This window comes from Zea mays, chromosome 3 (assembly GCF_902167145.1).
Source record: "Zea mays cultivar B73 chromosome 3, Zm-B73-REFERENCE-NAM-5.0, whole genome shotgun sequence".
Classification (NCBI taxonomy): domain Eukaryota; kingdom Viridiplantae; phylum Streptophyta; class Magnoliopsida; order Poales; family Poaceae; genus Zea; species Zea mays.
This window is the reverse complement of record NC_050098.1, coordinates 5,351,280-5,374,626: the sequence shown is the minus strand read 5'-3', so window position 1 is coordinate 5,374,626 and position 23,347 is coordinate 5,351,280. Positions and strand designations below refer to the sequence as shown.

Here is a 23,347-nt window from a genome sequence, read left to right as displayed (position 1 = left end):
GGTTTGGGTTTTTATTAACCTAAGGTTGTGCATTGTGATAGAGAGTTGTTACTGCTTCTACTCCGAGGCCGAGCCCACCGGGACCGGTCACGCCGGCGGAATGCAGAACAGGTTGGTCCGTTGGTGCAGCCGGAAGATGCCGACACACCCGCCAGGGAAACGAACGCCCAGATATGTCTCGCTGATGTATGGGGACCACCGTGGCGTGGCCTTCGTCCTCCGCGGCCTGTAAGGCGGGACCCGCTGTGTTTGTGCCAGGGAAATAGAGAGCCGCCGAGGCGGGAGCGGGAAAACCGCCGCCTGGTGGCTCATCCGCGGCTCCACGCCCAAAACCCCAAATTCCCTATCCCTATCCCGCGCGCCCTGTTCTTCGTCTATCTCTCTCCCGACTCGGAAGGAAACCCTAGGCGCCACGCTAGGGTTCTCGAACCTTCGCTCCCCACCCCCCGATTCGGAAGCCCTAGCCTGGAAGGTTCCGGGACCTTCTGGCGCGGGAGGATGGCGGTCGTGGACCAGTCGCTGCTGCCCCAGATCCATGCCCTCTTCTCCGACCCGCTTCGCGTGGTAATGATGGGCTCAGCACCTGCTTTAAACTCCCCTTCGATCTCGCGGTGCGTTGCTTAGCTGTTTCGTAGACTCCTACGGTTTGGGGGTGGTAGATGACACGGACTGGATTCTGTTGGTTTTGGTCTGCGTTATCATGGTAATTTCTGATGATTCATTGGCATTTGGTATGCTCTACTACTGGTAACTATCTGATTGTGCGGGGGAAATAGCTCCAAAGTGCATCATGTTCTGCATATCTGTTGATTATGCTCTGCACTCATAAAAAAACCAGTCTCGTTGTTGCTTAACTTTTGTACGGGTTCCTAATATTAATTTAATTAATGTTTCTTTGAAGACTATATATGATTTACTGCAACTCCTTTCTGAAGCCTGTCTATGCGGAGCTGTCCTACCATTCGGTTTTGATTTGTCTAATTCTGTTCAGCGTGGCTGTCTCACAAATGATGAAAGAGAATAAATGAGATCTCTACGTTTGATTCTGTTAAGAGTGACTAAGGAAGACTGTTACCCCAACTCAGTACGATAAATTAGTAATATGCCTTTGTCACTTGAGATTGTTGTTTACTTGTCTAGTTTTCCTCCATTATTCTTTTCTTTTGTTGGAATGGTTTCCCAGTGACTAACGTTCCAACATTCTGTCTTGTGCTTCATGTCAGGTTTCGTACAAATGGCTCAGTCGGAACTTCTCTGTGTCATCAAATGATGCCAAGAGGTAGTATTTCAGCTTTGTTAATATTTGCCCTGGGAAACTGTAATGTCAGGAGCATGACTTATGCAGTTAGCAAATTTTGTTCAGGTTGCTTCAGGACTTTGTCAACAAACATGGAACTGACCTCCAAGTGATTTACAGTGTGTCGGGGTGGTTGAAGAGCAATCCCCAAAACTATTGTGTAAAGCTCATTTCAGGCCCAAAACTTGAAGGTAACGCACGAATTTTCTGATCCTCTAGGATGAATATTTTGCTAACTAGATCGAAATTTTCCTGTGTCTTCACTTCCCAGTGATATGTTTCTTTTATCTAGTGTCAAATTTCTTATGTGAAAAGTTAATCTGTCTTCCATGCAGAAGCAAGGCAAATTTTCAAAGATTCTTGTTCAGTTCAGATCTACAGTATCCAGGCCTGTATTCCAAAAGATACAGCTGTACTTTGGAATCCTGAATTTGTGCAGGCAGAGGAGCTTTTCAACCAGCCTTTTGATTATGAGAACTGTTTGAGAGATAATAGGTATTGTTCTCTTAGCCCCTTTGGTTTTCTCCCAAGTCTCAGGCATGCCCACTAAGGATATTGTAAGGGAAGCCATAACCAGATGAGAATATACATAACCAAACACACATATAGATGGAGATAGAGTTATATATAAAATAGCGAAATTTGTCAGAGATAATACCTTGATGCAAACCTGTGTTAATATGCATGTATAGTTATGCAACTTTTATCCCTGATCAGTATTCTCAATTTCGTCACTTCGCAATCATGCACAGGTTTTGTGGTGTTTTGAATTCTTTTGTCAAGCGAACATCCAATGGAAAGCATGTGAGTTCATTGCCACCAAAGCCCTTGAATAGTGCTGCAGCCGCCGCGCAGTCTAAGCCTAGTGTTACTCCAAAGGAGCAGTTTGTTACTGCTCGACGGCAAGATTTGCCTGTAAGTTCAAAGCAGGGAGCAGACACTAAGTCCGAGAAGGATAATTCCACAGTATTAGATAAGGCTGGCAATGGTCCTGTTGTCAAAGAACAATCAGTTGATGCCCATGCAAGCAAAAGTAAAGCTCAAAATGGAAAGGCCATGCCTAGTAATGGTGGATCACTGGCTAACATGTGGGGCCGTGCATCAGCAAAACCTAAGCCTCCAAGTACCACTAATTCTACAGCTGTAGCAAGTGTTGCAGGTATTATCTCACAAATGTTCATATTCAAATTCTTTGTGCTTTACTTGTGTATAACTCTCAGCACACATATAATCTTGTATATCAACCCTTTACAAGCATGCTATTATAGAACTCATGCTGTTAATATTTTCAGCTACTGCTGATGCACAAATTTGTGCAAAGGAAGAAGCAGATGGAAATAGCAGCGATGATGAACATGGGATAAAGTACAAGAGGGGATCCACTAATGCAAATAACAGAAAGAGAAGAGCGGTATTTGATTATTCGGATGATGAGGAAGATGACAATATTGTAAGCATTGCATCTCCTGAGCTACCAAAACAGCATACCCCAGACCCTGTTGTTGGAATTGCTGAAGACGCTGAAGTAAATCAAAAGAACTTGGAAACTGAACACCATGTACCAAACAATGGGAAAGGTTCCTCAACGGGGGTGGATTCTGACTTCACATCTGAATGTAAAATCAAAACGATCGATCCTATGAACGATTCTGGGATTACTTTAAAAGAAAAGAGCAGTGATCCTCCAATCAATGACAAGAAGCAGGATTCTGCTGCTGAGCCTGCCTCCACCTCACCAAAGAGGAGAAAGGTTTTGAAGACACGCATAGATGAGAGGGGAAGGGAAGGTAGTTATACTGAGCTGTGTAAAAGACACTGCATATCCGATCTTTTATTTTTATGCCTAATGGATACTGAAAATGAAATTCCAATGCTGTACACCATTATTCTGCTGACATGCTGTGTTAAAATATTGATCTGGTGCAAAATAGTTTTGACAATCTGCAACGAAAAAAATAATGTGATGTGATATAGTAAAATGTTCAAGTTGTCAGAACATTGAAGAATTTTTTAAAAAAGATCTATTATTCTTATTCTGGTTGCATGCATGCAAAGTCTACAATTTTCTTTATATGTGCCAATGATTTGTGTTACTGATACCGCTTATCCATTTGCTTGTTGTGTCATCACCTTTTTGATTTGGCATCATGATTCTGAATCTGTCGAAAATTTGCTTATAATTATTTTCAGTTACCGAGGTTGTCTGGGAGAATGAAGCTTCTGCAGATGACAAGGCAGAGCAGAATGTCAACACTATTGATGCGACTGCAAGCGGGTAATAGAATTGTTTTTAATTTCACAGCATGTGAATTTTATATCAATCAGTCAATCCTGATCTATAAACTTATATTTGCATGTTTATAATTGAGATCAATAGAGGCAGATGATATTGAGAGTGAATCGAGTACCATTCAACATTGTTATGATAACTCATCTTCTCTTGCTAGATCACAAGGAGCAAAAGGAAAATTGCAAATCGATTCTAATGCACTACTCGTATAAGGGCAATTCTAAAAGTTATATAGTTTTACAAGTGATACTTGTTTAGCTGAAGTAATAATAGCATTGATCTTTTTTTAACGAAAAGGCAGCAGGCCAGCAGCTCTGCCAATCAATTAAGAGGAAGGTACTACAAAACACAGCAATGAACAGGTGGAACCCGACATCCCCAGATCACCACAGGCGCAAACAGCCTAGGGCACAACACACCCGAACATGACCACCATGTAAATCTACAGCTCTCCATCCCAAATTTTAAGACGTTTTTGGCTTTTTTAGATACATAGATTTTGCTATACACTAGATATAAAAGCAATGCATCTAAAAAACCAAAAAGTCTTATAATTTGGAATGGAGGCAGTAGCAGTTTGTTCTAGTCGGTGACCCTGAGCCAGCAGTGAAAAATCTGCAGAGGGGTATATCTGCTGGATCACGGTTCCCTTGTAAAATAAATACAACACTTTCAAGCATAAACTGAGAGAAATTGACCCAAAACAGATGGTACAAAGACAGTTAATTGTCAGCTTATGCTTGGTGAACCAATGACCCCATTGACTGGGACCCCTGCTGGGTGCTAGTATATTTCCTAGTTTAATCTGCCTTTTTTTGCCCGAGTGAATTTTGACATATGAACCAAAGGCGCTTGTATACAGCGTAGCAATGCATTTGTGGTTACTCAATTTGATGCATGAAGCTATTTGTTGCTATTGAGTCCTATATAAAAATTAAAAACCGCTGGACGCACATCAGTTGATTACTGAAGCATACTGTCTTCCACAGCTACCTGGATTCTTATCCATTTCTGCTGTGCTTATTGGATTGTTTCTTATTGTCTCTGAAACGAATGGACATGCCCAGAGGATAACAGTGAGGGACTATCAATATGTTCTGCGTAGTTTTTGTTCGCTTATTGAAATTCCTTATAGTATGCACATGTAGAGATGCAGCTCAAGAGCAGCACCTCATTGGCCTGATGTACATCTTCAGCATACTACGAGATAACTTGCGCTGCCTTGTTATTTCCATGTTTGAACTTGTAAGCCTACTAACGTTGCTCCTTTTGATTTCCAACTTTCTGCCAGGGCGACTGTCCCAAGCAAACCGAAGCCCGCAACAAACGCTGACAAAAGCAAAGCTCCAAGCAAAACAGCAGCAGGCAACAAGAAAGCTGCGAAGGCTGGAGCCAAGCAAGGGAGCATTATGTCGTTCTTCAAGAAAGCATGAGCCAGCGGGGGGTGCGCATGCACCAAAATGAGACAGGACTTGGTTAAGCAAACTGGCAGTGGCAGTTATACCTGAACATTGTCAGTCAGGCCGGCGAGCAAGAAGGGCTGCTCCAAGCAGGCGACCGTTAGCTGTATCGTTTGTTTTAGCTAGCGTAGCGATGGTTGAGTCAAGCAGCAGAGAGCACGCATTCTAGCTGAGGTAGTACTATCTTGCTGAAGATGTACACGTACACATATACAATAACTGTTGTCTACTGTGCTGTCTAGAAGAGTAAAGGTCCAAGGTGGAAGGGCGGAACAGTTTGAGTACCTGTGTCTGGTTGGTATGGACCCCACTGGAAGAGAGGTACGCCGTACGCATGGGGGTGACTGGACTGTAATGTATGGGCTATGCATGCAAAGTTTGGTCGGGCGCCCGTGTGTCTTCACCGTTTGTTCAGGTTCAGGGCTTGAGTGCCAAATCTGAACTTTTGGACGCTCGCTCTGATTACGTTACGGTGTAGCACGATCGAGTCATCGGGATGAGAAGTGAACGAAAAGCAGTCGATGGGGGGCAAATTAAAGAGCCAAAGACCAAAGAGAGGAGTGAAATAGAAGGAAAGGAAGCAGCGCGACCCGTCGCACGTCTTGTGTTCCCATGCATTTTTTCATTGGCAAGTTTCACACGGCCAGCAGCCGCCAACGGTATGGCATGATTACGCCGCACACACACACACAACGGCTCCGTTCGCGCCGGCCATGGCCCATGGGCGATCAATCATGGCCGGAAGCAGGCTAGACGCTGCATGCGTCGTCTAACCATCCGAGTAATCTATCTATGTATTAACTAATATGTACACGTCGTTAACGCAGTAATGAACCCAATGCTGGCTATCTAGTGCACACACCATCATGGTCTTGGAGGGTGCGAGCTGGGCACCGGTGGCGTAGCAAGCCAGCAAACGGCCGACAGCAACGTAGGGAGGGAGTTGGAGAGCCAGAGCCACCCCATCGTATCGGTATCGCGACTCGTCAACACATGTTTGCTGTTGGTCCTACAAGATGACGATTCATATACCAGCTTGGAGTTGGAGAGCCAGAGCCACCCCTGCGGCCGACCGAAGCCAGCGGCTAAGCAGCTAAATGCCTGAATTAATTAATAGCTTAATTAGGCACCTGGGCTGGGCAATTGACGCCCATCCGACACCTGAACGGCTCTGCTCTGAATCGCCGAACTTTGCATTATTTATTATCTTTCGATCCCGTGTGCACAGCTCCAACTGCGAGATAGAGTATTCCTCAGTCGCTGTCGACAACTGCCAGGGTAGAGCTAGCGCACGGAATACTGTGATAGAGAGAGTATTCCTAAGTTCCATAAAGATAATTTAGACCTTTTAAAGTTTAACCGAGTTTTTAATAAAGGAAAAAAATACCAGCATCTATGTCTCCAATTAATATTCCTTCTGGCCGCACCGCATCGCCGCGCCTTGAGGCAGCCAGTGGGGCCACGCACGCGGCCCATCCCCACACGTACGCGACGGAGGGCCCACGTCACCGTCTCGTGCGTGGCGTCCAAGAAAATCTGCCTGCCTGTCCTTTCCCCGCCCAAACGCATGACGCACGACGGGATCAGATCGGCCGGCCAATGGGGGGAAGTTTTTTTTTTTTTTTAACTGAGCAGACAGACCAAAGCACTCGTGATCAGTTACCACATTGTTTGCGTGATTGCAGGTTCACGTATGTAAATAAATTTTGTGGGGGTGGGTCGCTTAATTATGGCCAAGACCGGGCGGATGGGATGAATAAGGGATATGTGTGATCTGGTACCATACCACGTGGTGCCTGCGGTACGGGGAATATGCACCGCGAGACTCATCAGAGAGTCCCATCTCGCGTAGTACTGTACCGCGGGTCCACAAAGCACACATATTCAGTCAGTCGATCTCGCGTGGTACCGTCCGTCTATGACGTGTCGCCGACGGGTGGGGGCTCCGGGCTCCCCCCCCCCCCCCCAGTGCGTGTGGAGAATGTCAACTCCCCACAGCAAAAAAAAAAAGCGAGCCGGGGTCGCCTGGGCGGGCCCACGCGTGATGGACCAGGGATGGATGGATGGAATGGGCCGGACCGCGGCTGCAGGGGCACGTCCAATCCGTTCACGTGGGTCGTGTACTCGTCGTGTGGCGTTAGCGTCCGCAATGGCCCCACCACAAGCAAAGAGAGAGAGAGAGAGAGAGAGAGAGAGAGAGGGATCAGGGATCCTAGCGTAGCCGTTGGGCCAGCGACCGTTAGATAGCCTCGGCTTCCGGACACACACACCGGCAGAACGACCTGCTGCGTCCCGTCCGTCACCCTGACCCTTCACGCCCCGCCCACGGCCCACGGGACCGCAACGGCATGGCCGCTCGGTCGGATCGCCACCACGATGCGCGGTCCGAGGATACATGGAAGATCTGCTGGCCCGGAACACTTATACGAACGGACACATTTTAAAATACTGTTTTATATTATATACTATAATATCTACAGAATGCAAATCTCTACTATCTATTAAGACAATAGTGTAGACCGTCCTTGTGCCCCCGCCTCTCCCCTACGAAAACTGCCTCCGCGCATGCCAGTGCCGCCCGCCCTCCGTGCATGCATCGTCAGCCTGCCTTGTGGGGCTAGCCCTCACAGCATGTCGCGCTCACGCGTCAGAACGCAACGGCGCCTCCGCGCTCGCTCACCCGCATGTCGCGCTCCACACCGCCATCTGCGCAGCCTCATCCCCTTCTATCCTCATCACCCCACCCCAGCTCCTCCGCCGAACAGCGCCAAACCTCCGGTCGGCCGGCCGGCGCAAAGGGACGGCCTTTTCGATCCGAGGGTTCAAGTTTACATCACGGCGCGAGGCGCAAAGCCCAAGAACCCCGGTTTCAATTCTTCGAAAGCCTTAGAGCTTGCAGGGACGGGACGAACGGAACGGCAATGCGCAAAGGCGCCGCCTCCGCGCGCGACTCCGAGAGCACCACGCCGGCACAGCGAAACCTCTTCTCCGCGCGACCGAACTCAGATCTCGACGCCGCCGAGCTTCAGAAGGACGGCTCCGGGCTCCAGGCAGGGGGTGCTTTCCGCCGCCGCGACACAGATCCGACCGCTGCCACCGCCGGAGGGGGAGAACTACTGAACTAGGACCGCGGAGCACCTCCACCGCTGCTACTGACTGCTTCCTTCTCGCGCCTGCAACCGTGGCCCCGGCCCACTCTGTGCAGCAGGGGAGGATTGCTTCGCTTTGCTTCTTCTGTCTTCCTCGTGCTGCCGCTCCTGCTCGCCTCGTATGCCCTCGAGAGACTAGACTCCTCGGGGATTTAAGTTTTAACCCCACGAGTTGTGGGGGTCCTTTTCGCTTCTCTCTCTGTCCAGTAGTCCAGTCCGCGCTTTAGCACCACCATCTACTACGATTTATTAAATAAGTTGTCATATAGTAAACATCTTCAATAATATAACTACACAAGGAAAACCGTAGAGTTGAATGTCTAAGAACCTATAAAATTTTCACGAAATCTACATTGAAAGTGGACGTTTCATTTAGATTTTGTTTTAGTTTATAATATGACAGTTTTAGAATTAAACAAACTTTTTTTAGTGAAGAAGTGACACAACAAGAGCTCTCTGCTTCCTTCCGTTGCTGCTACAATGCTACGTACTTGTATTGTACACGGCGTGGTTTGACTTCGGTTCCTTCCCTTCTGCTGGCCTGCTGGCCTGGCCTGGGCAGGCTGCTCGCTGCTCCACCGCAGACCGCCCTCTTCCTCGGCGAGACGACGACGACGACGAGTGCCGTGGAACCAAAACGTGCTGCGCTTGCCTGCTTGTCGGACGACGGAAAGGCGAGGAAGGCAATGGTCGTCATCCTCAGTGGAGGTGGAGGTGGAGGCTGCGTCGTCCCGTCCCATGGATCCTCCATTCCTCTGTGATCCTGCCTTTTTTACCTTTGTTTATTCACCCTGAATGAAATGGATGGGCTCACAGGAGTGCGTCGTCCGTGGACGGAACAGACCAGCATGTGCTAGATAGGTGATTACCCGTGTTGTTTAATGCGTAATTAAGCTTGTGGAAACCGGTCTGACTTGACTTTGGGGAGCTAGCTGGGCTCCTCCGTCGTCATCGACATCAGACGGCGGATTTTTTTTGGAAAGGGGCTTCGTGTCGCCGTCGTCGGCCGTCGCGTGCTCCTCCGTGTTGTACCTGTATACGTGTAGACGCCATCTCCGTACGGTGCGTATGAATGAATACTGTCCCTGTACTAATGTCCGGCGGTTCTCTGTCATACTACTAGAAACTAGGGCCATTGATTGACAGCTAATTAACAACCAAGTGACATGTCCATGCTGATTCAGATCTCACATCAAGAAGCAGGGCTAACACACTCGTGTTCGACATTATTACGATGGTAAATGCAACGAGGAATGTAACATATTGTTCATCGAGAAGTAGGTTAAGTCCGACAACAACGTTGACTCTGTTCTTCGTCTTGTAGACTCCTACAAAAAAAACTCACAGAAAAGAGACACATGATGAATAGTACTTTGTAAGATATAAAGAGAGGAGAGAGAAAGCAGAAAGTGTATTAAAGAGTTAGTTAGCATAATCAGTCGACCATGATCCTCATATTTCTACTACTTCTTAAGAGTAGAGCGTAGACGTCCACACCGGTGTGGTGCACGGTTCTGCCTCCCACCCCCGACATCCTCTGCCCCGCTCTGATCCGAATGGTGGTCGCGCTTTCATCGCTGCCATCAACGGTCTCATTCCCACGTCCGCGACGGCCCCCGCAATCAACTCCATTACCCCCGCAATCCCTTTCCAATCCCGGCGCTCACCTTCCATCGACGAAGCGGATATTCCTTGCACCTCGTTCTACCCACCCCGACCAAGACAAGTGGGCCCTTAATGTCAGCGTCCCCCCTGCACTTCCTCGCGCTTGCGTCCCAGCAAACACCTCTCCGTCTAGGGTTGCCGCCGCCCGATTTAGTAGCCATAGTGACGCCCCTCTGCCCCACCCCTACCGCTATGAGAACATTCAGGTTGTCGGTCGCGCGGTTCCCCCTGCAACGTGCCCCTTCTCCTCCGTCACCGCCCGACTCCCTCGCGTGGACAGCGCCACGCAACAAAGGAGAGTGGGCTGCTGCTTCGTCCCAGGTCAAGGTGAGCCTCCCTCTCCCTGATCCGACACGAAGCGGTGAGCGTCTCGTGGGCGTGCTTGTCGTCGTGGAGGTCGAGCCAGCACTCGAGCGGCTGTCCGGAGGCGACGCGCGCGGCGGTAACAGATCCGGCCCAGGTCAAGGTGAGCCCCCCTTCCCCTGATCCAACACGAAGTGACGAGCGTCTCGTCGACGTGGAGATCGAGCCGGCACTCGAGCGGTCATCTGGACTACAGTCCGAGATGCTCAGAGCTCTCCTCGTGCGGGACTGTGCCCATTAGCATTTCATCGAGCACATGAATGCTTATGGTCGCTTAACTGCTCCGATTTGTAGGTTGCAGTCCATATACGACCGCTTAGCAGCACTAAGGTGTCGCTGCAGGGGAAGACGTGGTGCGTTAGTTATGAATAGAATCAGAGCCTTACCTAGATTGGACACCTGAGCCCCGATTCACTTTCGACCTTGACACGAACGAACATGTCACGTAGGCGCTTTTGTTACTCTCGCTTCTCAGTTTAGTATTCGCCCTTCTTTCCTTATGCTGATTTTTTGTTGTGTTAACTTTGCAAAAATGTGCAACTTCTCCTTTTCGTGTTGTTCAGGATGATGGACTTAATTGGGAGATTATTTGACGGACTCAAAATTCAATCAAGAAGTTTATGTGAGCACTTTAGTATCTGAATTCTAAGCAAGGATAACCATTAGGATGGCATATTCAAGGTTGTCGCGGTGCCCATGGTGGAGAACTGCATAGTTAGCTATAACAGTCGCATTCTTGCTTACGGTCAACTTAACTGCAGGTTTAAGTTGCTGATCGCTGTTGTAAATACTCAAGTTATAAGATTGCATTGTTATGGGTTTACCTTTCAATTAATTACAAATTTGTCTACTTCTGTTAGATAGGAAGCGAAAAATTACAATGCTTGGTGACATAGAAAATGGAACACGGAGGAACAACACACTAGACATCATCTACCTAGCGCACATTATAGTGATGTTTGTCGTTCCATATCTATATTTCATATATATTTTTTTTACTTCCGTCGCAACGCACGAGTACATATCTAGTTTAGAATAAAAACCGAAACACCGGCCATCGTAGCCGCAAAAGTGTTTCTCTCGGGCAATCCACTCGTGATGATGATAGATAGATATACTACCTGCTCCGCTGCTCGTCACTCCTTGTCAATCTACTACTTTGCATTTGTCCTTCCAAATGGTGTAACAGGGAGTCTAAAGACCGAATTTTTTTTCTATGCATCGGTGATGTAAAACTGTTGAATAATTAGACATTTTTCAGATTAAACTCTAAGTATAAATCATGACCAAGAATAAATAAACTAGCCTGACATATCTATAACGATGGAAACTGAAATATGAGAGTATTCATTAAACATACTCATTGATATTGATGTCGGGAAGGTCGACATCATGGAATCAGCAGGGTCGATGACGATATCGACAGCAGGATCGATGAGAAGATCGCCAACAGTGGCACGAGGACGCTTCTCAAAATTCTTATTCGCCCTCTCCCGACGAAGGATCTCGAAGGCGACGGATGTCGACGGTCCGGATTGGTTTGGTGCTGGTTGTCCGGTGTTTTATATAGGGTCGTGTTCGCGAACCGATAAGGACCCACGATCCAATCTACACGCTATCCACGAACTGATAGACCCGCACTCCGATAAGGGTTCAAATCCTTATCGTGATTGGTTAATTAGGGCTATAAACTTAAAAGTCAAGTAACTAAAAAATAAAATGGCAAAAGCAAGTCGCGCCCCCGAAGAGGAGGGTGATTTTAGCGGACCATTCACATGCATGTTAGGCGAGGTGAGCGAGCACACGCACGAAGTTCTCCACACTGTCTCTCTCATCAATGACTTGGTGAGTGAGTGTAGCCTTTGTATTTAAATTAGTTCCACTCCAATTGGACTAGCAATATGAGACTATTTGTTCCATCATTCTTTAGCATACCCACACATGAGATTTTGAGATTTTTCTACGATTTAATTGAATTTCTTAATTTGGATTTAGCCCATAAATCCAACAAAAATTAAACCACATGTTTGCAGCGCGCGTCTTATATCCATTAACTCCAAAGAGATGGTTTTGCACCTAGGATGCATAGAAATTTCCCCCCAAGACGAGGCACCACCACCAAAACTAACGTATTGATTGATCCACTGGTACTAGTTGCTGGCCGGTACACTACTACAGCACACCTCTGTACAGGCGGTCTGGTTCGCCACTACACAGGCGGTTCCAGGAACCGCTTGTGGTGCACCGCTTGTGATGTAAAACAACATCACATGCGGTCAATCAAAAACCGCATGTGAAAAACACAGATTACAGGCGGTCCAGTTCAACGGAACCGCCTGTGATAGACACACATCACAGGCGGTCCAGTTCAAAGGAACCGACTGCATACACTATAAATCACAGACGGTTTTCATTATACAGATTCATATATACAGAATTTTCAAACAGGTATAATACACAGAATTTTCAAACAGGTATAAACAGATTCATATATACAGATTATACACAGATTCACACAGATTGCATAATACACAGATTATACACAGATTCATCCACATACACAGATTTACACATATTACAAGTTCCATAACAGGTATAATACACAGATTACAAGTTCCATAACAGGGATAATACACAGATTCATCCACATATCAAGTTCCATCGTCATACACAGAATTATACAACTAAACATCTCAAAGTTCCATAGACAACTAAACATCTAAAGTTCCTAACTAAAGACCTAAACACTGTGTGATATTGTGTACAAACTTAGTTCTGGGAATTTTTGCAAATTTCCATTTACATTGTAGAATAGCCCTTGTTGATGAAGAACTTCACGGCGCATAAAGTAAAGCAAGTCTCTTACAACCTTAGCAACGCCGACGGAAACCATATCTCTTTCTAACCATTCAGCATTGATCTTGGATTTAGGAACCTGCAATGAAAGCAAAAAGCAATCGGTGCTAAGAGTAATGTGATGAGCAACAATATAACATAAAAATTGCAACATAGACAATGATAGCGAACTTACATCCTCACGATTGACCATGTAATGGAAGGTGACACGACACCATTCGCATACATAATAACCGCACAGGACAGTACCCGGAGGTTGTTTGTCACCATATGGAAATAATGATATTGACAAATTAGGCTTGTCCTCTAGATGTTCGCCGCCAAGATCTTTCCAATAAAAACGGTATGCACTGCATATAAGAATAGCATTGTGAGATTAAGAATACATTTGTTAAGTTGTAATAAGTACAAGTGTGCAATAATAATCATACTTCTCTAAAATCTTCAAGAAGTCATTATACGTAGTCTTTTCCATTCTCAGTGAGTCGAAGACCACGACTTTACCATCCTTTGGCCAGATCATGATACAAATGTAGTGGTCACTATATAGACATAGACGAAAACACATGTTAATATCACGATTGCCATAATTTATAGTTCAAAATTAAACCATGTCGATAACTTACTTAAAGTGGTGCGGAGCTATTATTAAGTCCTTGCCATGTTGTACATGATTATACATGGCTCGTCCAATGTATGCCGCCATTACCTTCATTTTCTTTCTCTGATTCTGTTTGACAGCTTTCTCAAATTCAGCATCGTTCAAGTCTTTATATTCTTCTCCATGCCTCCGAGCAACTACTTTGTAGCGAGCTTGGGATATCATCAACGGGTCAAGAAACCCTGTCTTAAGTTGTTTCTTCTTATCATCCATGTATTGCATCCTACGTGTAATAGTGTTAATCGTTAGACTCTCGTTTATGTGTGCGTGTACAAAACTAACAAATATGAAAGTTTAGAGGTACTTACAAGCAAAAGAGGGTTAAGTAGTTGGTTTCCATCCTTTGTCGGTGGTACAACGACCAGAGATCGTCAAAGAATAAATGCCGCACAGGATCTATATGATCATTGCTCCAAAATGCATCTTCTGGCACAACAAATGTGAATTCCTCGAGTTTGTATTTGTTGCTAGCCACCATGTACCACTCATGCATTCTAATCTCCGGAGTCGACAACTTAGAAAGTTGCACCGTCGTTAAGAACGGCCTCCCATTCACAAATTTAGGAGGAACATCCTCCTTCTTGTATACCGAGATATTGGTTTTAAGACGTAATGATTCTCGAGTATGAATCATTTCATCTTCTTCCCATACTTCGAAATTGTCTATTTGGGTCGACCGTGTGCCTACTCCATGAGATGCTGATTCCGCTTTTGATTGATTTGTCATAACTCTCTGCAATTTATGCAGGTAGCGTGCCACTGATTCTGACGGTTTCTTGACATCGTCAGTGGCGATTCGCTTATGAATTTTCTTTGAAATAGTTGGCCCTTCAACATTGGTGCCAACCTTTGGTTCCTTTTTGATGTTGACGTCGACATTCTGAGGAACAATTTTGTCTACGTCCCCCTCGTCGAGTTCCTTCGCAAGAGGCGATATGATTGTTTCAACGATTTTTTGGAGGTCGGTGTCATATTTTCCTGCACCATGGGGTGTGGAATGATCGAACTATCTTTTTGTTGCATTGGTGTTGAATTCGGCTCATCACCCAACTTGATGTCGCGTCGATGCCAAAGGACCAACTCGTTCATTGCCTCCTGCAAAGTTATGATCCCCTCAACTCGAAAATCTATCTCCCAATCTTCACAACCACTGTCTGTGATTTCTAGAACTTGGACCACAGCATAGTGTGGCGGGACAGGATTATCCTTGTAGTTAACAAGTCCTGGTTTTACCAAACCAGTAGCAGCTTGCTTTGTTTTTGTCCCAGATCGATTGATTGGAATATGAAGAAAGCAAGGCTTGTCCTCAACAATATCGTCTACAGGGTACTTGGTCAAGTCTTGCACAGATCCAACGCTGCTAGGGACTATAGGTGGACTCATGTGGCTTGGCTTGAGTTCAAATGATATGCATTCTGTTTTCTTCATTTTGTTCATCACGTCATTAATAGCCTTTTGTACCCTTTCATCAATAGTCTCTTCAAGGGTCCTTTTCGACTTCTCGTGTTTCCTATATGACGACGCATACTCTGGAAACGCCTCTCTCCAGGAAATCTTAGAAGAGATTCCCCGAGCCCGTCCAGTGTGTTCAGGATTGCCTAGTGCTGCAGTTAGTATATCATTCTCCCTCCGAGGCTTAAATTCTCCTTTTTTTCTCTTATCTGCATATTCTTGAATTTTTGTCGAAACTTCGCCTACCAATTCTGGATGCAAAAGTTTGTCGTCCTCACTCAAACCTGCCCGACCTAAGATCCAACGAATAGCTCTCTCGTCGATATCTTTTAATATTGGGAAGTGCATTGGAAAGTGTCTAATTGCATTGGAAAGTGCACTTCTATCTGCGAGCTTGCTTCCCGACCCGATTCAGGCATTCCGCCGATGCCATTCTCCATATAAGTCCCAAACAGAGAATAGGGATGAGGTAGTCAAGATTGTAGGCGCTAGTGCTCAACTACTAGCATCTATAGATATGGACACAAGTCCAAATTTGGTGCTACTCGGCACCATCGATATCACTAGAAAAAAATACATCAAAGAGATCCACTTCCCAATAGTACTCGAAGATAGTTCATTGACTTGACACTCTCTAAGAGGTTCATACAAAATACATTATCTCTAAGAGTGAAACCTACGATACTCATATCGTGTTGTTTAGGACTAAACATCAACAACCCCTTGACTGGTCGCTATCATACTCAATTCCAAAATATTTTTCCAATATGTCGGCTTGAGTAAGGAGATCTGGGCTTGGGAGTTCCTCCAAATCATCTGCAGCTTCATCATCTTCAGCATATTACAGGGCTTCATCTTGAATAATTTTAGCCCTCTTGGAGTCAGCATACTTTTTGATGGACAGAGCACACTTCTCAAGCATGTCGCATACATCTCCAATTTGAAACAAAGTGGTCTTAAGTGTGTACACTGATTCCGGTTCACTAGTATCCACAACCCCATCAGTCACTAGACTGCGAATGATGTCAACATGTGTCTCGATGACTCGAACTGAGCTCTCAACCATGTCAAGTGGCTCTTTTTCCATCTCTAAAACTGAAAATGGCCAAGTCTCACAATCAAAATTGAGATCGCAACAAAGGCAGGGATCAAAGGGAAAACAAGGATGTGGCTTATAGGGCAAAAAGAGGGGTCCAAATAACATTGTCATGGCTATGAACAAGTCAAAGATGGGAGATAAGAACAAGTCTTATAACATAGGGTTGGGAAGCTGAAAGGGAAATGTGCCCTTGGGCCATTTCTAAGTATTTTGGTGATTTAGTGTCCAACACAAGTGCCTAAGTGTAAAATGGTGGACAAAGTACAAATCAAGGATAAAGGTATGTTTCTCAGACTTAGTACATTGTTTTAGAGACTAATGTATTGTGTCTAAGTGCTGGAAATAGGAAAAATCGAATGGCCTAGTTCAGCCAAAGTCTGCTCAGTCTGGGAGCACCGGACTGTCCGGTGGTGCACCGGACAGTGTCCGGTGCGCCAGGCTGGCTCGAGCGAACTGGCCGCTCTTGGGAATTCAACGACGACGTACGACTATAATTCACCGGACTGTCCGGTGTGCTCCGGACTGTCCGGTGTGCTCCGGACTGTCCGGTGAGCCAACGGTCGGCCGGGCCAACGGTCGGCTGCGCGATCTGCGCGGGACACGTGGCCGAGCCAACGGCTAGAAGGGGGCACCGGACTGTCCGGTGTGCACCGGACATGTCCGGTGCGCCAACGGCTCCCAAATCTACAACGGTCGGCTTCGCCATTTAAGGAAGGAAATCGGGCATCGGACAGTGTCCGGTGTGCACCGGACTGTCCGGTGCGCCAGTCGACAGAAGGCAAGATCAACCTTCCTTGATTGCTCTCAACGGCTCCTAGCTGCCTTGGGGCTATAAAAGGGACCCCTAGGCGCATGGAGGAGAACACCAAGCATCCTTTGAGCATTCTTGATCACTCACACTTCACTCTTGCGCACTTGTTCGACATTCTAGTGATTTGAGCCCTGTTCTAGTGTGCTAGTCTTTTTGAGCTCAAGTCTGGTTCTGTGTGTGCGTATTTGCTGTGATCTTTGTGTCGTGTGTGAGTTGCTAATCCCTCTCTTGCTCCGTGATTCTGTGTGAACATCTTTGTAAGGGCGAGAGACTCCAAGTTGTGGAGATTCCTCGCGAACGGGATTAAGAAAAGCAAAGCAAAACACCGTGGTATTCAAGTGGGTCTTTGGACCGCTTGAGAGGGGTTGATTGCAACCCTCGTCCGTTGGGACGCCACAACGTGGAGTAGGCAAGCGTTGGTCTTGGCCGAACCACGAGATAAACCACTGTGCCATCTCTGTGATTGATATATTTGTGGTTGTGTTTTGTTGAGACCCCTCTCTAGCCACTTGGTGATTATTGTGCTAACACTTAACCAAGTTTTGTGGCTTAATTTTTAAGTTTTACAGGATCACCTATTCACCCCCCCTCTAGGTGCTCTCAATTGGTATCAGAGTCATTCTCTTCAAGAAGGGACTAATCACCCGAAGAGATGGATCCTAAGGGAAAGGGGATGGTGATCAACAACAACGAGAAGGAGTCTATCTTCAACGAGCCGAAGGATGACAAGCCTACCGACTCGGGCTCGAGCCACAAGCGCAAGGATGGGAAGAAGAAGAAGACAAGGCGCATCAAGGAGATCGTCTACTACGACAGCGACGAATCTTCCTCTTCCCAAAAGGATGACGACGACTACGAGAAAAAGAAAACGGTCAATTCGAACTTTTCTTTTGATTACTCTCGTATTCCTCAAAATACAAATGCTCATTTATTATCTATTCCACTTGGTAAACCTCCTCATTTTGATGGAGAGGACTACGGATTTTGGAGTCACAAAATGTGTAGTCACTTGTTCTCTCTCCATCCTAGTATATGGGAGATTGTAGAGAGTGGAATGCACTTTGATAGTTCGGATAGTCCCATGTTTATTAATGAGCAAATTCATAAGAATGCACAAGCTACTACTGTTCTTCTAGCTTCATTGTGCAGGGATGAATATCACAAAGTGAGTGGCTTGGATAACGCCAAGCAGATCTGGGACACCCTCAAGATTTCACATGAGGGGAACGACGTCACCTTGCTCACCAAGATGGAGTTGGTGGAGGGCGAGCTTGGACGATTCGCGATGATAAGGGGCGAGGAGCCGACACAAACATACAACCGGCTCAAGACCCTTATCAACAAAATAAGGAGCTACGGAAGCACGCGATGGACGGACCACGACGTCGTCAGATTGATGCTAAGGTCCTTTACCGTTCTTGATCCTCATTTGGTGAATAACAATCGTGAGAATCCCAGGTACACCAAAATGTCGCTCGAAGAAATCCTTGGAAAATTCGTAAGCGGGCGAATGATGATCAAGGAAGCAAGGTACGTGGACGACACTCTAAACGGTCCAATCAATGAGCCTCAACCCGTTGCTCTCAAGGCAACAAGGAGCAAGGAGGCGTTACCCAGCAAGGTAGCACAAATTGAGGCCGTTGGACTTAATGATGAAGAGATGGCCCTCATCATCAAGAGATTCAAGACGGCGCTTAAGGATCGCAAGGGACAGCCAAGCAAGACCAAAGCCAAAGGAAAGCGCTCATGCTTCAAATGCGGTAAGATTGGTCATTTTATTGCTAACTGTCCCGACAATGAAAGTGACCAGGAACACGAGAACAAGAGGGAAAAGAAGAAAAATTACAAGAAGGCCAAGGGCGAGGCACATCTAGGAAAGGAGTGGGACTCGAATTGCTCCTCCTCCGACTCCGACAATGAAGGACTCGCCGCCACCGCCTTCAACAAGTCATCCCTCTTCCCCAACGAGCGTCACACATGCCTTATGGCAAAGGAGAAGAAGGTATGTAGTCGAAACTCTACTTATGCTTCTTCAAGTGAGGACGGATCTAGTGATGAGGATGAAATAGATTATTCATGTTTATTTAAGGGCCTAGATAGAACTAAGGTAGATAAAATTAATGAATTAATTGATGCCTTGAATGATAAGAATAGGCTTTTAGAAAAACAAGAAGATTTGTTGTATGAAGAACATGACAAATTTGTAGAAGCACAAAAATCTCATGCTTTAGAAGTTAAAAGAAATGAAATGCTCTCTTGTGAATTATCTTCTTGCCATGAGACGATTTCTAGGTTAAGGAGCATTAATGATGATTTGAATGCTAAGATAGAAATAGCTAGTAAATCAACAACTTGTGTAGAAAATGTTGTTATTTGCAATAGATGTAAAGACTTTGATATTGATGCTTGTAGTGAACACATAGCTTCTATTGCAAAGTTAAATGATGAAATGGCTAGCCTTAATGCCCAACTTAAGGCTAGCAAAAGTGATTTTGATAAACTAAAATTTGCTAGGGATGCCTACACGATTGGTAGACACCCCTCAATCAAGGATGGACTTGGCTTAAAAAGGGAAGCCAAGAACTTAACAAGCCATAAGGTTCCTATCTCCGCCAAGGAGAAAGGGAAGGCCCCTATGGCAAGTAGTACTAAAAAGAACCATGCTTTTATGTACAATGATAGAAGACAGTCTCATAGGAGTTGTAATACTTTTGATTCACATACCTATGACTCTTATGATATGTATGCTTCCAGTTCTTCCTATATGCATGGTAGAAATGTGTTTAGAAGAAATGTTGTTCATCATATGCCTAGGAGAAATGTTGTCAATATTCCTAGAAAAGTTAATGAACCTTCTACAATTTATCATGCTTGTGATGCTTCATTTGCAATTTGTAGAAAGGATAGAAAGGTGATTGCTAGGAAATTAGGGGCAAAATGCAAGGGTGATAAAACTTGCATTTGGGTCCCTAAGAAAATTGTGACTAACCTTGTAGGACCCAACAAGAATTGGGTACCTAAGTCCCAAGCCTAAATTTACCTTGCAGGTTTATGCATCCGGGGGTTCAAGCTGGATTATCGACAGCGGATGCACAAACCATATGACGGGGGAGAAGAAGATGTTCACCTCCTACGTCAAAAACAAGGATTCCCAAGATTCAATAATATTCGGTGATGGGAACCAAGGCAAGGTAAAAGGGTTAGGTAAAATTGCAATCTCAAATGAATCACTCTATTTCTAATGTGTTTTTAGTTGAGTCTCTAGGATATAATTTACTATCTGTTAGTCAATTATGCAATATGGGATATAATTGTTTATTCACAAACATAGATGTGTCTGTCTTTAGAAGAAGTGATGGTTCATTAGCTTTTAAAGGTGTATTAGACGGCAAGCTTTACTTAGTTGATTTTGCAAAAGAAGAGGCCGGTCTAGATGCATGTTTAATTGCTAAGACTAGCATGGGCTGGCTGTGGCATCGCCACTTAGCACATGTAGGGATGAAGAACCTTCACAAGCTTCTAAAGGGAGAACACGTGATAGGATTAACTAATGTGCAATTCGAAAAAGATAGACCTTGTGCAGCTTGTCAGGCAGGTAAACAGGTGGGAGGAGCACATCACAGCAAGAATGTGATGACCACATCAAGACCCCTGGAGCTGCTACATATGGACCTCTTCGGACCCGTCGCCTATCTAAGCATAGGAGGAAGTAAGTATGGTCTAGTTATTGTTGATGACTTTTCCCGCTTCACTTGGGTGTTCTTTTTGCAGGATAAGTCTGAAACCCAAGGGACCCTCAAGCGCTTCCTAAGGAGAGCTCAAAATGAGTTTGAGCTCAAGGTGAAGAAGATAAGGAGCGACAACGGGTCCGAGTTCAAGAACCTTCAAGTGGAGGAGTTCCTTGAGGAGGAAGGGATCAAGCATGAGTTCTCCGCTCCCTACACACCACAACAAAATGGTGTGGTAGAGAGGAAGAACAGGACGCTTATCGATATGGCGAGGACGATGCTTGGAGAGTTCAAGACCCCCGAGTGCTTTTGGTCGGAAGCCGTAAACACGGCTTGCCACGCCATCAACAGGGTCTACCTTCATCGCCTCCTCAAGAAGACGTCATATGAGCTACTAACCGGTAACAAACCCAATGTATCTTACTTTCGTGTATTTGGGAGCAAATGCTACATTCTAGTGAAGAAGGGTAGAAATTCTAAGTTTGCTCCCAAAGCTGTAGAAGGGTTTTTGTTAGGTTATGACTCAAATACAAAGGCGTATAGGGTCTTCAACAAATCATCGGGTTTGGTTGAAGTCTCCAGCGACGTTGTATTTGATGAGACTAATGGCTCTCCAAGAGAGCAAGTTGTTGATCTTGATGATGTAGATGAAGAAGATGTTCCGACGGCCGCTATACGAACCATGGCGACTGGTGATGTGCGACCATAGGAATAAGATGAGCAAGATCAACCTTCTTCCTCAACTATGGTGCATCCCCCAACTCAAGACGATGAACATGTTCATCAACAGGAGGCGTGTGATCAAGGGGGAGCACAAGATGATCATGTGATGGAGGAAGAAGTGCAACCGGCACCTCCAACCCAAGTTCGAGCGATGATTCAAATGGATCATCCCGTCGATCAAATTCTGGATGATATTAGCAAGGGAGTAACTACTCGATCTCGATTAGTTAATTTTTGTGAGCATTACTCCTTTGTCTCTTCTATTGAGCCTTTCAGGGTAGAGGAGGCCTTGCTAGATCCGGACTGGGTGTTGGCCATGCAAGAGGAGCTCAACAACTTCAAGAGAAATGAAGTTTGGACGCTGGTGCCTCGTCCTAAGCAAAACGTTGTGGGAACCAAGTGGGTGTTCCGCAACAAACAGGACGAGCACGGGGTGGTGACGAGGAACAAGGCTCGACTTGTGGCAAAAGGTTATGCCCAAGTCGCAGGTTTGGACTTTGAGGAGACTTTTGCTCCTGTGGCTAGGCTAGAGTCCATTCGTATTTTGCTAGCATATGCCGCTCACCATTCTTTCAGGTTGTTCCAAATGGATGTGAAGAGCGCTTTCCTCAACGGGCCAATCAAGGAGGAGGTGTACGTCGAGCAACCCCCCTGGCTTCGAGGATGAACGGTACCCCGACCACGTGTGTAAGCTCTCTAAGGCGCTCTATGGACTTAAGCAAGCCCCAAGAGCATGGTATGAATGCCTTAGAGATTTCTTAATTGCTAATGCTTTCAAGGTTGGGAAAGCCGATCCAACTCTTTTTACTAAGACTTGTGATGGTGATCTTTTTGTGTGCCAAATTTATGTCGACGACATAATATTTGGTTCTACTAATAAAAAGTCTTGTGAAGAGTTTAGCAGGGTGATGACGCAGAAATTCGAGATGTCAATGATGGGCGAGTTGAACTACTTCCTTGGGTTCCAAGTGAAGCAACTCAAGGACGACACCTTCATCTCTCAAACGAAGTACACGCAAGACTTGCTGAAGCGGTTTGGGATGAAGGATGCCAAGCCCGCAAAGACTCCGATGGGGACCGACGGACACACTGATCTCAACAAAGGAGGTAAGTCCGCTGATCAAAAAGCATACCGGTCAATGATAGGGTCATTACTTTACTTATGTGCTAGTAGACCGGATATTATGCTCAGCGTATGCATGTGTGCTAGATTTCAATCCGATCCTAAGGAGTGTCACTTAGTGGCGGTGAAGCGAATTCTTAGATATTTAGTTGCTACGCCTTGCTTCGGGATCTGGTATCCAAAGGGGTCTACCTTTGACTTGATTGGATATTCAGATTCCGACTATGCTGGATGTAAGGTCGATAGGAAGAGTACATCGGGGACGTGCCAATTCTTAGGAAGGTCCCTGGTGTCATGGAATTCTAAGAAACAAACCTCCGTTGCCCTATCCACCGCTGAGGCCGAGTACGTTGCCGCAGGACAGTGTTGCGCGCAACTACTTTGGATGAGGCAAACCCTCAGGGACTTTGGCTACAATCTGAGCAAAGTCCCACTCCTATGTGATAATGAGAGTGCTATCCGCATGGCGGATAATCCTGTTGAACACAGCCGCACAAAGCACATAGACATCCGGCATCACTTTTTGAGAGACCACCAGCAAAAGGGAGATATCGAAGTGTTTCATGTTAGCACCGAGAACCAGCTAGCCGATATCTTTACCAAGCCTCTAGATGAGAAGACCTTTTGCAGGTTGCGTAGTGAGCTAAATGTCTTAGATTCGCGAAACTTG

General features: G+C 45.8%; 1 protein-coding gene across 2 annotated transcripts; it reads left to right on the top strand.

Moving 5' to 3' along the window:
* The first annotated feature begins 355 nt into the window (after positions 1-355).
* On the top strand, positions 356-5,430 carry LOC100194011 (DNA-directed DNA polymerases). 2 transcript variants are annotated; one of them, NM_001139074.1, is made up of 8 exons: positions 356-564; positions 1,224-1,279; positions 1,364-1,488; positions 1,633-1,792; positions 2,050-2,456; positions 2,590-3,084; positions 3,488-3,572; positions 4,879-5,330. In NM_001139074.1, the coding sequence occupies exons 1-8, from the start codon at positions 499-501 to the stop codon at positions 5,018-5,020; spliced, it is 1,536 nt and encodes a 511-aa protein (NP_001132546.1). In that variant the 5' UTR covers positions 356-498; the 3' UTR covers positions 5,021-5,330. The 2 variants fall into 2 exon arrangements, with proteins under 2 accessions (NP_001132546.1, XP_020405088.1); XM_020549499.2 differs by lacking the exon at positions 356-564 and adding an exon at positions 1,010-1,084 and having other exon boundaries at positions 4,879-5,430.
* Positions 5,431-23,347: the final 17,917 nt, after the last annotated feature.